Genomic DNA, 16,495 nt, shown 5'->3' with positions numbered 1-16,495 from the left:
TCACTCCTGGCTATAGGATGCAATCTCGCCTCCTGAGATGGGCGTCCTCCCCGATGCCACAGTGCTGCCATGCTGGGACATGTTCCGGCAGCGTTGTGTGGCTCTCCGCCCGCACACTCGCCCCGGCAGCCAGCGCCTCCTACTTCTCCACTTATTTATTGCTTTTTGCGCTTTCATTAGGTGTTTGATGTTATTTTGTGGTTTTCTTTTATGCAAAGATTATTTCCCTCCAAAGATGAAAGAAAAACAATCCTCGGGCGGCACGAATTGTGCGCGGGAAAAAACAATCAGCCGCGAACCTACAGAAGACCTGAAGCACAATCCTCTGCGTTGTGTGGCCGGGGGCCAATAACGTAACAGAGGAATGCCCCTCCTTCCGTGAGGCGCTCACATGTTGTGGTCATCGTTGACCGTGGCATGTAAGGATTAGCATCTCTGATCACAATGCTTGCAGTAGGACCCCGGTGGTTGCTTACATCTGGCAGGTGGTAGTATGAGTTCAGCTCCTGAGCCCACGCCATCTATAGCCCATGAATGTATGCCATTTGGCACTAACCGCTTCCCTCCTATAACCTACATTACATGTTTGTCATGGTGTTGGAAAGGGTTAAACTAGGATCTTTCTCATTGATTGGCGCCCATATAAAGCCCTGTTTACACGCGAAGATGATTGCTCAAAATTTGTTTAAAAGATAGGGAGAATGACAGTTTGAGCGATCATTTCGCATAAGCTGCTAATAGGCACTAATGCCCATTAGCAGCTTATTAACTTCATTTGCATGTAAATTAGCCTCCAGGTGCTGTATGCAGAGAACAGCAGATCGTCTGTTCTCCACATACAGTTCCTTTGTTCTGCCATGGGGTTGCAAGCTGAATACAATGTAATCAGCACTCCCGTGGAGAACACAGCATGCGGTCCCTACTATCAGCTCTCCAGCTTAATGATGGATTTTATGCTCACCTAAAAATCATTGTTCAGCTGAAGAGTGAAAAATGGGAGCGTTTACACACAACGATTTTTGCTCACATTTATGGCTTTTGAGCAAATTTTGAGCGATAATCGTGTGTAAATGGAGCTTTAGAGGTCTCTTAATTAGCACTAACAAAGTAGGCAGGTGCAAATCTGCAGTGGCTACAATACAAGATGTAGCAATGCAACTGCACCCTGCGGGCGTATGTGTATATGTGTATATGTATATGTATGTATATATATATATATATATATATGTATATGTGTGTGTATATGTGTGTGTGTATATGTATGTGTGTATATATATGTATATGTATATATATGTATATATATATATATATATATATATATATATATGTATATATATATATATATATATGTATATATATATATGTATATGTATATATATATATATATATAAAATGTGTGTGTGCATGTAATACATATATATATGTTTAATGCAGTTCCAGACAATAACCGTCTGTCATGTTTGCATATATCTTAGCGCCTCTATCTTGGGGCTGTGTCCATTAATCATAAGTTTCCTTTCACAGATGTGTTGACATTAAGCAAAGTTTTGTCCCCGTATAAAACTTTGTAAAAGTTGGGGGGGGGTGCCGCCTCCGTCCTCACAGACACAACTCGTGATTCCTCAAGTTTCCGTTCCAAGGCCCTAGTCAAATAAACGCTCCATTGTACGGCCAGAGAACGTCCTGGGCGATAAATTCAATAAGCGTCCACTTGGCTCCGCAGCCAGGAGGGAGAAGAATACACCTCTGTATTAGGAAAGCCGAAGATCGGACTGTGGAGAATCCTGATCTAATGATGCTGCGCGTTACTGCGGGGCGACGGCCAGGAATTCCCTGTAAGACCAATCAATGCGGAGCGTGTCCTTCACATAGTGACCGCTAACAGAGCATGAAGAGCAGTTCCTGCGTTGTGGATCATATTTGGCCACTGTTGGCAGCCACGGGAGTGCCCAAACAGGATGTCACCCAATGACCCACAATAGCCCGTAAATCTGCATGCCCACAAACTCATTTTTTCCCCCTGTGTCGGTTCACACTACAGTTTTAGCATTCTGTTCACGAGCTAGGAAGGTTAGGATGAACACTGCTATACAGTACATCCAGGTCGTATAGAAGAGTTCTTAAAGGAAAATTTGATGGTCTAAGTTTTGGCCAAGTAACCCAATACACTGTTAAAGGGGTTTTCCAGGCAGCGCCGGGATGCACTGGGGTCGGAGTGGAAGCCGTTGCTTTGAACCCTGTCGGCGCTTACAATTGTAGGCACAGTTCTCATTAAAATCAATGGCACCTCAGCATGCAATGACAAGTGCCGGCCACTAGACAGGGGCGCTGCAGTGACTTTTATCCCAGTCCTGGTGTATTCTGACATGGACAGACAGCACTACTGGAAAACCCCTTTAAATATGCGGTGTCATAGGGAATCCAGCGTTAGCTTTTATCCTTTTCCATACTGTCACTCTATAAGTTTTCTTAAGTCTATAGGAAGATAAGACTGATCAGTTAGAATCTCACTGCTGAGACCCCCACCAATCCCGAGAACAGGAGTTCCATGTCCCTCCTGTAGGGGGTGCAGTGAGAAGAGGGACACAGGACCTCCATTCTTGGGATCAGTGCGGGTTTCAGCGGTGAGACCCCACCGATCAGACTTTTATCACCTATCCTATGGACAGGTGATAGTCAATCGTGGTGCAACTCCTTTAAAGAGGTGGCCCCACAACAGCCCACACCTCCATTGCAGCTTGGAAATTCCCATGTGCACCTCCGTTCCCACTCACTTTAGTGGGGGCACCATGGATAGCTGGCTCAACTATTTCCGACAGTCCCATTGTAGTGAATGGAGCGGCGGAGCCCATGAGCGCCATCAACTACAACACGCTTCAGATATTTCAGGACACGGCTGGACTGCATTAACCCCTTCAGTGGCAGGTTTAGGTAGTCTTCAGCACATTTCAACACTGATTTTTTTTAGGAGATTTTCCGGGCGTGCCACTAAAGGGGTTAAAGGTTCGAGCATGAGACGACCCCTTTAAAGGAGTTGCGCCAAGATGGAACATTATTTCCTATCCACAACATAGGAGACGATGTTTTCATTGATGGACTACTGGGACCCTCGCCTATTCAGAGAAAGGGGGTCCTGAAGGTCGGCATTCCCATTGAAATGAATGGAGCAGCAGCAGCCGCACGCATGTACAACTCCATCCTGAGGATCAGTGGGGGTCTCAGTGCTGGGACCCCTACCGATAACGTTATTTGGTGTCGCTGTAATCTTACTGACTCACAGAATAAAGTTCAATTGCATTTTTTTTTTCATTTCTCTCCACTTAAAAAGTTTTTAAAGTTTTTCAATACATTTTAATGGTACAATTAATGGTGCCATAACAAAAAAAAAAGTTCTGGCTCTTGGAAAGCGGGAACGGAAAAAGCTAAAATAAAAAATGAAAAGTATCTGGTTCTGAAGGGGTTAAAGGGGAAATGCTGCAGAAACCTTACAAAGGAATGCACTCCCTATAGGAATGATATGATTGTTCCCTTCGATGCTACATCTCCTCTCGCATCCAACTTTCCATGTCGTTCCCTTCTGAGCAGGGCCGATGCACGGAGGTGTGGACCGCGGCAGCAGGGGAGCTGTTAGCGCTACACGCTTCACGCTCCCATGTTAGCAGCAGCCGTAGCACCATGTTTAACAGATGTAGCAGCTTGACTCGGTCCCAGAGCAACAGAGCTTAGTCTGCGACAGGCACCAACAGCTGCCAAACCTTCCGCGCTCGCTACATTGTCAGGATGAGACATTTGCAGAGTCGAGACATTTTGGACTATAAATAGTGGCACAGATGTCACCTAGCTGATTACTGGTGCGTCACTGCGGCAGATGTGGGGGTCCGGCCACTCATTGTGTGCTGTAGGTAAGGGGACGTCTTCCTTCATCGCTTTTCGCCACGGGTTTTGTGCATTATTGTGCAGATGTATAAATGTTTCCATTCTTATTATAAGCTGTATATACAGACCTGAAAACTGTAGACTAGAGACACAGGATAGAAAATACTACAGCGCCGCATGGAATCTGGGCTGAAACTGAACAAGTAGACATTTGTCGTGCTTCAATCTAGGCACAATGAATACACTGGGATACAGAAGCTCCAAATCCCCTGCAAATGCATCAAGATCAATGATAAAACTCAGACTGCCTGTAGCCACCACTAGGGGGAGCTGGTGCATACTGTAATTAACTGTATACAGTAAGCTATTGAGCTCCCCCTAGTTGTGGCTGTATGAAAACAGAATTGTGTTATTTATAAGGATCAGGCCATTTTTGTTTTTTTCCTTCCTACTTTCAAGAAGTCATAATTTTTTTTTGTATTTTTCTGGCGACGCAAACATGTGTTTATAGGGAGATGTATTTTTTAATGGTAATATACTGAAAAAGTTTTAAAGATTTCTAAGTAGGATGAAATGGTTAAAAAAAAACCCGTAGCCGTAACATTTTTTGGGGGTGGGGGTATTTTTACGGCGTACATTGTGTGGTAAAAGTGACACGATAACTTTATTTTGTGGGTTTGTAAAATTATGTCAATACGTTGGCATTTAACCCTTTTCAGTAGTTTATAGGCGGTGGTCCACCACATGGAAACCTCCACCACTCTCACCCCCCCCCCCCCCCCACTACCTGCCTTCTTGGTGATTTCCTATACAGCCGATACACTGTTAAAGGGGTTTTACAGGCAGCGCCGGGGTGCACAATGGGAGTCAAACCACCTATAGCACCTCCAGCTCCGACATCAATGCGGACGAAGCCGTCAACATCCAACCCATTGCCTAAAGAGCAAGGGCTGAGATGAAGTGATCACTGGCAGTCCCGAGCGGTGGACCCTTGTCAATCCAGTACTAATGACCTATCCTGAGGGTAGGTAATCGGTACTGAAAGGAGTTAAACGCCCGGAATACCCTTTTAACCCCTTTAGTGGCACGCCCGGAAAATCTCTGGGGCTTGCTGCACTGATCATGCAGTTAAACCCTGGAAGATTTCCGTGGACAGCTCTAGTGCTGAAATGTGCAGAGCACTGAGCGGTCATCTGGAATCTTCTGGTGTTTTTACTGCATACTCGGTGCAGCAAGCCCCGGAGATTTCTCTGCCATAATACCAACTGCCAAAGTAGTACAGTACTTTCAAATACTTGCAAGACTAAATTGCATTGCTGACTCCTTTAATAAACCTGCCACTGAAGGGGTTAATGCCTAATTGTATTCAATACTGAGAAGGTTTCACGAAGGTCTGTAATTTGCAGTTTTGACGCCATGTCTCTTTCCTCAGGTTTTGGCCCAGAAGGCAAGAAATGGAAAACTGTTACCTGAAGAATACCAGGGGGGATCTTTCAGGTATATTTATATCGCCTTACTGCTTTTATTGGGCTCCACTCACATCACATTTTCGGCTCCATCCAGGGGTCCCATAAAACTGCTGAACTGGAGACCAATAGGTTTGTATTTCGGCAGGTTTCTGTTCATGAACAGAAAAGTATGGAGGATCGCGCTTTTGTTTCTTGCACGGAACGCTGGAAATAAAAAGAAACCCGCTGAAGTGGAGAGCTTACCGCTCTGCATTTCTATAATGGCGGAGATGGGGTCCATCCAGAGGGGCTGTGAATGGAGCCTTAGGCTGCCAGTTTGTGGGTGCAGCAAATGCACTTCTGATATTCTCTTAAATAGGATTAAGCTACAACACCGGGTACAACCGGCGGCTGCTGCAGGGGGTATCTGGCGGGCTGCGGCTTACTAGATGTCTGCCAGGAGGGTTCCGGGACGATGAATTGTGTCTGATGCCACAACTCCTATAACATGCTTTTGGCTCTAGCTAATGTCTGGGTCACAAGCAGGGCTCCCCCTCTATTAGCTAAATATGCGCTTATCAGGTATAAAGACAACCCATTAACCCCAAAATGACCACCCATGCACGTTTTTACAGCGGCCGTTAGGTGGCCGTATTCTGATGCATACGGTTTTTCACAATGCTGCATCAGAAGCCTGTCACTGTCAGGGGGTGCAGGTGCTTGGCTGTCAGGTGGCAGCCTGGCATTTGCTATAGCAGCGGGGACTGGCAGAACGGACGATCCCTGCTGTTTAACCCTTTACATGCCGTGGTCAATGTGACCGTGATATGTTAAGGACTGACAGAGAGAGGGGGTGCCCTCTGTCACCTTTTGGACCCCTGCGACGAGTTTCTAGGGTTCCCATGGTTTGTTATAGCATACGGAGGCTTCAATATGACCTCCGGGTCTACCTGCAATTACCACCTTTTATCCTGTGCTCCGTTTCTAGTATTTCCCCCGCATCGCAATTTTCCGAGGTGGCTGCCGCATTACTGCTGACATGCAGCTTGAAACTACATTTCCCACAATTCCCTACTCTGTACTTCCTTTCTGTGCTCTTCCCAGGTAAATGCTGCCCTGTTATTGGTCAGCAATCCGATCCTCAGAGCTGAAGAGAAGAAAAACCTCAGGATAGGTGATAAAAGTCTGATTGGGGCGAGTCTGAGACCCCCAGCAATCCCGAGATCGAGTCACCGTCTTCACGTCACTTTGGGGTGTGTGCACCAACCTGCAGTGACGTCAGACTGAATGGAGCAGCGGTCACGCATGCACAGTACCGCTCCATCTATTTCATTAGAAATGGAGACGTGTGAGCGAATGGAGTGACACCGCAGAACATCTCTCCTTTTAGAGGGCGCAGCGAGGATGACGAGGAGGAAACTGATCCTCGTTCCTGGGACTGATGGGTCTTCCGCACTGAGACCCCCACAATCAGACTTTTATAGCCTATTCTATGGCTAGGTGAGAAAAGTTGGGGTTTTCTTGCACAATCCCTTTAATGACGTTTCCGATTTGCACATCTGTTTGGCCGATTTTGTCTCATGTTGTTTTTCTTCTTCCCGTGGCCTGCAGCATCTCTAACCTCGGCATGTTCGGGATCACCGGGTTCAGCGCTGTAATAAACCCCCCGCAGGCCTGTATTCTGGCCGTCGGACGCTCTAGGATGGAGTTAGTAATGGCTGAAGATGACGAAGGAAACCCAGAGCTCTCCAAGAAAGAGCTGATGAATGTTACATTGTCCAGCGATGGCCGCCTCGTCGACGATGACCTGGCATCCATGTTCCTGGAACGTTTCCGAGCCAACCTGGAAAACCCAATGAACTGCGCCTTGCTGTGAGTGACTGTACGCTCCATGTTCTGATGTCAGGAGACCCGCCGTTGTCTAGTGGAGACCCCCTGAGCGGACAAACCTTGTATAGGACCGATCAATAAAGCAGATTAACTTATTAGAAACCGCAGCGTGCGACTCTTCATATTCATCCCAGACCTACTAGAGGAAACTAAAGATCAACTGAGGTTCCAGACCCAATGTCTAGGACTTCCAACCGCCCTGGATTGCAGGTGGTGTCCCGGTAGACCTACACATGTCCTGCTATTATGCCCCTTAGTCCTGTACTGGCAGCATAAGTAGCCACTCACAGCAATGCTCTCCGATTGGAATGCTGGAGCGTTTCAGCGTCTTCCAGCAAACTCCATAATGATGGCGTCGGCCTCCAGGGTGCGCTACATGTGCTGGAGGCATTTGAAAGCTTCGCCTTAGGGCCAAGTAGTTCTCACTGTAGTGCTTCACATCTTTCAGTGCCACCATTGGGTAAATGGCTTGGTAAAAAGAGGCGAAAGGCCCTGCACCAGCTTGGGGGGGGGGGGGGTGCAGACAATGAGGACGTTGATGGAATTCATGTCTACAGAACTGGAAATGCTTACAGGGATGGGGGACGTCATGGTGTGGCTGGGGGGTATCCAAGACAGTTTCCTGTGCTTCTACTGACAACGTAGAGGGGGGTCTCAGTGGGGGGCACTTAGGGAGTATCACTACTGCAAGAGGGGCACTAGGGGAACATCATCACAGTGTGCCCCACAGAGGGCACTGAATGTGTCTTGCATAGCCTTATATTTAAAAAAAAGCAACAGTGCACCAAAGGAGTCGTCCTTTTTTCCTTGTTTGAAAGTCGAGAGGTTGGCCAACGCCTAAGGCGGCACCACTGACAGATTCTAATGACATTTCCATAAAGCATTGTCTGAAAGTAAAGCTGCTTTTGCTGCCCACCAATCACAGCCTGACTTTCGTTTTCCAGTAGCACTTTAAGAAATTTAAGCTTTGGACTTCCGGTTCCGGCGCCATGGAGTGAGCAGCAGAGTCACTGAGCTCCGGCAACCACGCTCCAGCTACCAACCTATTCAAAGTTGCTGTCGGTCCTGCAAACAGGAGAGAAGTACCGCTGCTTCAGGGCAGCACCGCGGACCACCGGAGGGAAGACGACAGCGCTAATCTCGCCAACCACGCTGCTGGCCGGCTGTGCGGCACAGAGTGACTATAGCAAGCCTGGGATTGGCGCCCTTGGAACCTGCACGAGCTGAGCACCGCGGAGAAGCTGAACCCCACGGGGCCCTGCCAGCACAGACCCTGGTGGCGCTACCGATACAGCGCGGACGGACCTTCTGGGAGCCGACGGGACTAAGGGATGGTAGAAGATGCGTGTCCCCCACCCCCCTGGAAGCGGTGGCAGTGGCCATTCTGCCTTTACCCCTGCAAGCCAGCTAAGGCCTTATAGCCTCGGTGAGTGAGGAGACTGCCTTTCCCGCGGACAGTAAAATTAAAGCTAGCGAAGGACCAGGTTACTCACCAGGAGTTCCTCCGACTCAGCTGATACAGCGGGGCTCCGAGAGACAGGGGAGAGCGACCTCCGAAAGCGGCGCCATCTCCCACAAACACAACGCCGTCTACCCGACAGTGCTGACACCGCCACCCATTACCTGGCGAGATCTGGGAGGAGAGGGACGAGACCCGGCGGAGACTTCTGAGACTCTGTCACGGAGGGTGAAAAGAGCGCTGAGATAAAGGGAGTCAGTGGCAATCAAATGGCCACATACCAGGCTCACCCACGGCAAACTTACAGGAGCAGGACGGAGAGAAGCACGTGCGCCACCCCTGTCTATAGAGCAGCCATCTTAGTCTTAAGCTCCATACTGCAGTGAGGAAAACTGCACAGGAGCAAGAATATAAGTCTCAAACCCCAACAGCTCCTTACTAAGGGAATGAAAAAAACATAACACATTAATGGAAACCACCTGACCTTGACATCCATTCTCACTATCTAATTGGCGCCACATATCTCCAATATACCGCTATTCTCGCCCAAAGTAACACTCTACACAAATTTTCTTTGGCACTCGTGCATTAATATAGACAACAGCATTTTACCGCTTTTTACCGCTTGAGCTATTATATGGAGGACTTTATAGTCAAGATGGGGCGATTCAAAGCAAAGCAAGCAGAAACGCCTGCAAAAGCCGCAGCTAAAACGCTACCGGAAAAGGAGGCGATACCATATAAAAATCCCTCCTCTACACCCCCCTCACCGCTAGACCAAGAAAATGTAATATCTCAAGACACGTCAACCTTAGACTATAAGATCTTAGCGATCGAGGTGGCAAGGCTTATCGCCCCAGACATCCAAACTACATTGGCAAGCACTGTGGCGGGCATCTTGCGCAAACTTAAAGATGCAGTGTCCCAACACGGCAACCGCCTAGACTTAATTGAATATGACATGGAAACCACATCATCAGAACATAGCGCCAATACTAAAAATGTAGAAAAACTGATACGAGACAACAGTCTATTCCGGGACCGCTTGGAAGACCTAGAAAACAGATCTACGTATTATCGGAATCTCTGAGTCCTATTTACAAAAAGACCTACGTCAAATATGTGAGACTACGATTCCCAACATTCTGGGGATCACTCATAACTGCAGGGTCGAAAGAGCTCATCGTCTAGGCTCAGACAGACGCCCTGCAAATACTAACGCAAATGCAATGTCCAAAATTCGCCCAAGACCGACAATAGTAAAGTATCTGGACTATACAGACAAATCTTTAATCCTACGAAACTTCAAGAGTCGTAATAACTCGCTGGAGTTTGAGGGCCACAAAATCTTAATCTTCACAGACTACTCAGTCGAAGTGCAACGTAAGAGAAAAGCATTCTCCCCGATCTGCTCAGAACTTTACAAAAAAAACCAAAAGTTTGCACTACTATATCCGGCAATACTAAAAGTGTTTTATGCTAATGGAGAAACTCTTCTCTTTCACGCCCTGGGGAAAGCGGAACAGGAACTAGCCTTCCTGACTACAGCAAGACCGCCAGAAAAACGGAGCAATCATCCACACCCACCGGCAGACGAAAACGACCGCGGTCAGGATGACATCCCAAGTCACTCATCAACAGCAGAAGTGACAACATCCAGGGACCACCGCCGCAAGGGTAACGTGACGGCAGATCCACTTCCTCGAGACCTTCGGTCATGAGTATGAAACTACGCACAAGAGACATCTCGGGGGTGACGATGGCCTGTCTCAGGACATTTGTGACAAACCAGAACATTTAACAGTTTTCAACCATTCCAATTAAAATGTTATAGCATGTAATATCGTTAGATAATGCAAATTGCTGGAGCGGAAAGGTTACATTTACTTATGTAAAAATTGAAATGGAAAATTTACCATTTTATTCCACATCGTGATCGATAAGGGGTTAATGAGGTTAATGATAGACGCAGTCGCTATTTAACGACTACAAATAAACCTTGCTCTCGCACGTTGCTTACGAAGTGGAATTGAAGGAAGTCAACTTATGCACTCTTCCTAGGGACCTACACAAGGCGTTTTACCCTAAGGAAGAAAGCATAATACCTCCTCCATGGTGCCCGACTAAAGACTATTCCAGTGCTAACCACTGGGCCCAAAAGTAAGACCCCAGGGACAGGGGAAAGTTTCAGTTAAAAGTTAGAGTTTAAAGTTTGTGACTCGTTGGCGTGGCTAGTGGTGTCTGGTTCATTTGACGTTAGACCATAATTATAATACGTGAGACGATGCAAATTATATCATGGAACGTTAAGGGTCTTAGATCACCCCATAAACGAGCGGCAGTTCTCCGACACCTCAAGAGACTTAAAACAGATATAGCGTTACTCCAAGAAACCCACTTAACTAAAGAAGACTTTTTCCGTATGCGAAGGCTCTGGGTAGGGGAGGTGTATGGATCGCTATCAGTACACTCAAAAGCAGGGGTGTTGATCCTCATTAGAAATGGCTTAAACCTCGAAGTACAGGACCAATGGCATGATACAGAAGGGAGGATTATAAACCTACATATAAAATTAGGTTCGGAAACCTTTAGTATCTACAATGTGTACGGACCCAACACAAACAACAAACGGTTCTTAACAAAACTATCTGATAAACTACTTACTGATATGGAAACCTATAAAGTGGTGGTGGGGGGATTTCAACGCAGCAATCAAAACAACAGAGGACGCCCGCAACCAAGGCATCAGGGGTGACAACACCAGATACCAAGATTCTAACTTACAGAACTTTATGCACACCTCCAGACTCGGATACCTGGAGGGAACTTAACCCAGAGGGACGAGAAGATACACACTTTTCGCATGCACACACCTCATGGTCCAGGATAGACTATGTATTTGTAACACCCCAATTAATATCAAGAACACTTAACATATCTATAGGCGAAATGATAATCTCAGACCACGCCCCTGTGATATGGTCACTGAGCGAGAAATCTCCGAGGGGTACTGACTTCATATGGAGATTCCCAACATTCCTAGTACAAGATGAAACTTTTTGTGCCCTACTAAAGGGATGGTGGCTAGAATACATGTTTGACAACGAATCACACGCGAATAACCCAAAGCTGCTCTGGGACGCGGCCAAGGCGGTTGTAAGAGGCAAAATAAGAGCATATGCAATTTCCCGGAAAATAAATATTAAAGATAAAATAAGCCATAATAAACAAAAATGGAAGTCAGTGAAAGAATCCTATGAGTCATGGCTCCATAAAAGAGAACTACTACTATACTCGCGCAAAGAAGCAAAACTATTCAAATATGGGAATAAGGGAAGGGAAAATAATGGCCAACTTAGCAAAGGGACCATTTCATAGGTCTAATATAGTGGGCTTAAAAGACACCTCCAGGCTTGCTGCCCAAGTCTGGAAAAGACCCGATGGACGTAGGATCTTATAGGCCAATATCTTTAATCAACACAGATTGGAAACTGATGGCAAAAATTATGGCCAACCGCCTGGCTGCTATTATGCCCCAGGTAATCTCCCCATTACAAGCCGGCTTTACAAAAGGACGTTCAGCCATTATGAACATACGGAAAATCCTGACAATACTAGATGACATTAAAATACACCCTCTGTCCCACCCCTCACCAGCCCTTCCCGCGATAGATGCAGAGAAGGCTTTTGATAATGTCCTATGGCCTTGGCTAAAAATAATGGACAAAATGAGCTTTGGAGGCCCCTTTTGCGCCTACTTGTGGAATCTATACTCCTCACCTCAAGCACAAATATATACACAAGGCTTCCTCTCTCAAAAATTTCCCCTACAGAAAGGTACCAGACAGGGGTGTCCACTATCCCCACTCCTATTCAATTTAGCAATAGAACCCCTAGCAAGACTCTTAGAGGCCTCTACAGAAATTGAGGGTATTAAAATTAGGAACAAAACGATCAAAACTATGCTATTCGCCGATGAGATCCTGATAGCACTAGATCGTCCGCTCGCGGATTTACTATGAGTTTTTAGCCTACTAAAGTATTTGGGGAAAAATCAGGGTTTAAGGTTAATACCACGAAATGCGACCTACTAGATATTTCACTTCGGGGCAAACTGGCAGGTACAGCTTTCAAAAATTGCCCAGTTAATATACCCAAAAGTAGTATCAAATACTTGGGAATACACATAGGTAAAAGACCAGAATCCCTATATTCATTAAACTACCCCCCTCTGATACTCAAAATAATCAAAGAACTAGATAAATGGAACAACCCACCACTTTCTCTCTTGGACAGATCCCACCTAATTAGAATGATTAGTTTTCCAAGATTATTATACCCACTACAAACAATACCCCTTTTATTACAAAGACGAGATTTGGGAAAACTCCATAAAGCATTCACGGCCTTTTGGTGGTCAAGGAAATGACCGCGCATCGCCCTAAAAAAAATGATGCTCCCTAAGAGCGAGGGAGGCATAAACTTTCCAGATATTCGAATGTACAATCTAGCCAGCCTCATGAGACATTCCTTGGATGGGTTAAGAGGAACTAATAACTTTTCCAATAACGATCTTGAGGCGGAATTACTCGGCCCATGGAGCTTAAATACACTCTTGCATACAAGTTTCTCTAACCTCCCTACGGAGAGTAAACACTCTACCATGGCCAGAGATACCATAGCAGTGGGAAAAATAATCCATAAACTGTATGCCTTACCATTTAGAATTTCCAAACATATGGAACTATGGAACCATCCTGATTTTAAAGGAGGACGGGAAAATAAAATGTTTAAAACCTGGCAACAGAAAGGCATTCTGAAGGTCCAACACCTCATTCACTCGGCATTCCCCAGATATAAAAACTTCAGAGAACTATGTGAAGAGTATAATCTACCCGCATCCCACTTCCTCCCATAGAAGCTGGCTAACCCATATCTCAAAAGAGGCAATTCTTAACCCCATAGATATCCTAGTCAATAATTGCTCTAATAAAAACTCAATCTCAACACTATACTCTCGTTTTAGGGAGGCGTGGGTGAAAGACAATGGCTCGAATGTGTTTAAAAGGTGGATTCGCGACTTAACAGGACCCCGAATTACCAGAGGGAATAATTAAGGGTTGGAATTCAGTAAGAAGGGCGGTACTGAACGAAAGCTGGAGGGAAACGGATTTCAAAATAATACACGGAGCAATTTACGGGTTTGACCAACCCCAAAACCCCAATGGCCCAGCAAGACTACAAGCATGTCCAAGGTGCACATCACCCAACTCGAACTTCCTACACGGTATTTGGCACTGCTCCAAGATCAAACCATTCTGGATAGAGACTCAAAACTTGGTGCAGGACATGGGAGGTCAATCTCTCCAACTAACACCACAGACCTTTATATTACACATACTGCCGGACCAGACTAAAAAGAACATAATGACCCATACCATACTCCTGATTAGCAAAAGATGCCTACTCAATAGCTGGTTACAGACTGAACCCCCGGGAATAGAGGAGGTCATTCAACAACTAAAATATCTCCTTAAAATGGAAAGAATAGAAATAGAGTGAAAGGTAGAATCCCAAGCCCCAGAGTTTTTTCAAAAAATGGAGGGAATTCATTGAAAAATTTCTTGACCCCCAACGAAGTCAAAGAATGCATGACGCAATTTACCAATACAACATGGTCCTATGGTCAGAAAGATAGGAATAGACTAGGAATACTGGAGGTGTCGGGAGAGAAGCCGATCGCAAGAGTCTTGGTCCGTGGAAGGTTCCACTGACAACGGTCATCGTCAGCGAGTCTAAATGTTTAATGTTTGATATGTTTGGTTAATAATGGTTATAAGGTAAAAGAGAGGAAGTAATAAAGGAAAATGGACAAGATTATACAGAGAGACCGAAAACGAATCATCTGTGAAAAACCGAAAGAAGAATGCGTGACAATGTAAATTTATTGTAAAGTACTACACATGATGCATTCTTATATACAAACACGATTGAACTATCTACCCATGTATGTAATCTATGAAAATGGTAATAAAAAGGAGTTTTCAAAAAAAAAAAAGAAGAAATTTAAGCTGTGGTGATTGGTTGCTATAGGCAGCAGACTGTTTCATAAATCTCCCTCATTGGGCTTCATTTACCAAAACGGACACCCCATCCATGAGTGGTGCAGGACGCCACACGTTACATGTCCTGTTCTCATGCGAGACGTGTACGAAAATACCGTGTTTCCCTGAAAGTAAGACACTGACTATTAATTTTTGCCCCAAAAAGGGCACAGTGTCCTATTTTTTTTTTTTTGTGTGTATGTGTGAGTGTGAGGGGGGGGGGGAGGGGGGCATAATACTCACCTAGCAGGTGCGTCAAGGTCCCTCTCGTGGGCTGCAGCGCTCCGGCAGTCTTCCGTGTAGTCCTCAGCACTGAGCGACCATTCTGTTCCTGGTAACGGTGCTTAAATACCCTGCCTCCAGCAAGAGATTGCTGTGATTGGTTAAGGTGGCGTTCCTGAACCAATCAGAGCCTGCTTCAATGAGCCAATCAGAGCCTGCTTCAATGAACAAATCACAGCCATTCAATGATGTCAGCTTTGATTGGCTGAGGTGGCGTTCTTGAACCAATCACAGCAATCTCTTGCTAGAGGTGGGATATTCAAGCCCTGTTACCAGGAAGAGAATGCTCTCAGTGCTGAGGACTACACGGAAGACTGCCGGAGACCAGCGAGAGGGACCCGGACACCGCCTGCTAGGTGAGTATTGTTTTGTTTTTTCATGTAGTGTAGCTAGGGCTTATTTACGGGGAAAAAGGCATATATTTCAGAGCTGGACACACTTCCGAAATCCTTACGTAAAATGGATGGTGCAGAAGACAATGTGACTGGCGTGTAAAGGTCTTAGATATATGTCCTTCCCCCCACGTGTCTGCAGTCACCTCCCACTGTCCCCCCTACCTGCTAACCTGCCGCTGGAAGGAGTAAGAGCCCTGTTGGGTGTAAATGCCTGACAGGTCGACTGAACAACAGTCGTTCCGGTGTTTTTACATAGGAATGAGCATCACTAGTGAATGCAGGTGGAGCAGCCGGGGATCATTCCGGTCGGCCGGCCTCCATTCACAGGAAACAGGCAGTTATTCATAAATGACCGACTGCCTGTTTACACGGCCGATCTGTTGTTTAGTCTTCTACATGCAGAAGCTGAACGACAAATGAGAAGCAAACAAATTTTCATTCATCATTCGGGGCGTGCCTTTACACCGAATGATAATTGTTCAGATACCTGCATCCAGCAAGATGCAATACGCAGAGAATGGAACCCATTGGTGGCAATGAGTATATTCTCATTCCCTTTTTGCAAGCACGATTCTTGCATGCCCTGAGCATTACAACCTGCTGATAGAAGCCCCATAGAAGTCTATGGCAGGTGCACAAAAGTGTGTGCAGTGAGTACACATATACGCAGCACATCTGGACCTCATCAGGCTAAAGAGCCTTTTAAATCATACGAACATCCCTGCATGCACATAGCAGTGCGGTACTATGTGTCCACGCGTGCCGATCAACCTCATTCATAGCGCACATACTTTGCGTTGATGCATGCACATTTGCGCCTACGCTCGTAAGTTTGCTATACTTTATTATGGAAGCCGTGGCCACACCCGAGCCGCCGGGGGGCGCTCCATGCCTTCCCCAGTGTGCCTTGGTGCGGACGCTGTGCTATATTTATCATAGGGATGACATCCTGTGGGAAGACATTAGCTCCTTGGATCGGCGCCTCCACTTTACGCTGAGGTCATTGTTTGCAGTGTTTAGTCAGTGAGTGATGGACGATTC

The 16,495-nt window shown here is 46.1% G+C and overlaps 1 protein-coding gene across 1 annotated transcript in view; it reads left to right on the top strand.

Annotated features, from left to right (window-relative positions):
• PDHX (pyruvate dehydrogenase complex component X) overlaps positions 1-7,316 on the top strand; it is a 68,908-nt gene extending 61,592 nt beyond the window's left edge. The window contains exons 10-11 of the mRNA XM_066583500.1: positions 5,309-5,373; positions 6,936-7,316. Coding sequence (XP_066439597.1) covers positions 5,309-5,373; positions 6,936-7,200 — 330 coding nt within the window. The 3' untranslated portion in view covers positions 7,201-7,316. The remainder of the gene's footprint in view (positions 1-5,308; positions 5,374-6,935) is intronic.
• The last annotated feature ends 9,179 nt before the right edge of the window (positions 7,317-16,495 follow it).

Source organism: Eleutherodactylus coqui, chromosome 11 (assembly GCF_035609145.1).
Source record: "Eleutherodactylus coqui strain aEleCoq1 chromosome 11, aEleCoq1.hap1, whole genome shotgun sequence".
Taxonomy (NCBI): domain Eukaryota; kingdom Metazoa; phylum Chordata; class Amphibia; order Anura; family Eleutherodactylidae; genus Eleutherodactylus; species Eleutherodactylus coqui.
This window is presented reverse-complemented; position numbering and strand designations above follow the sequence as displayed.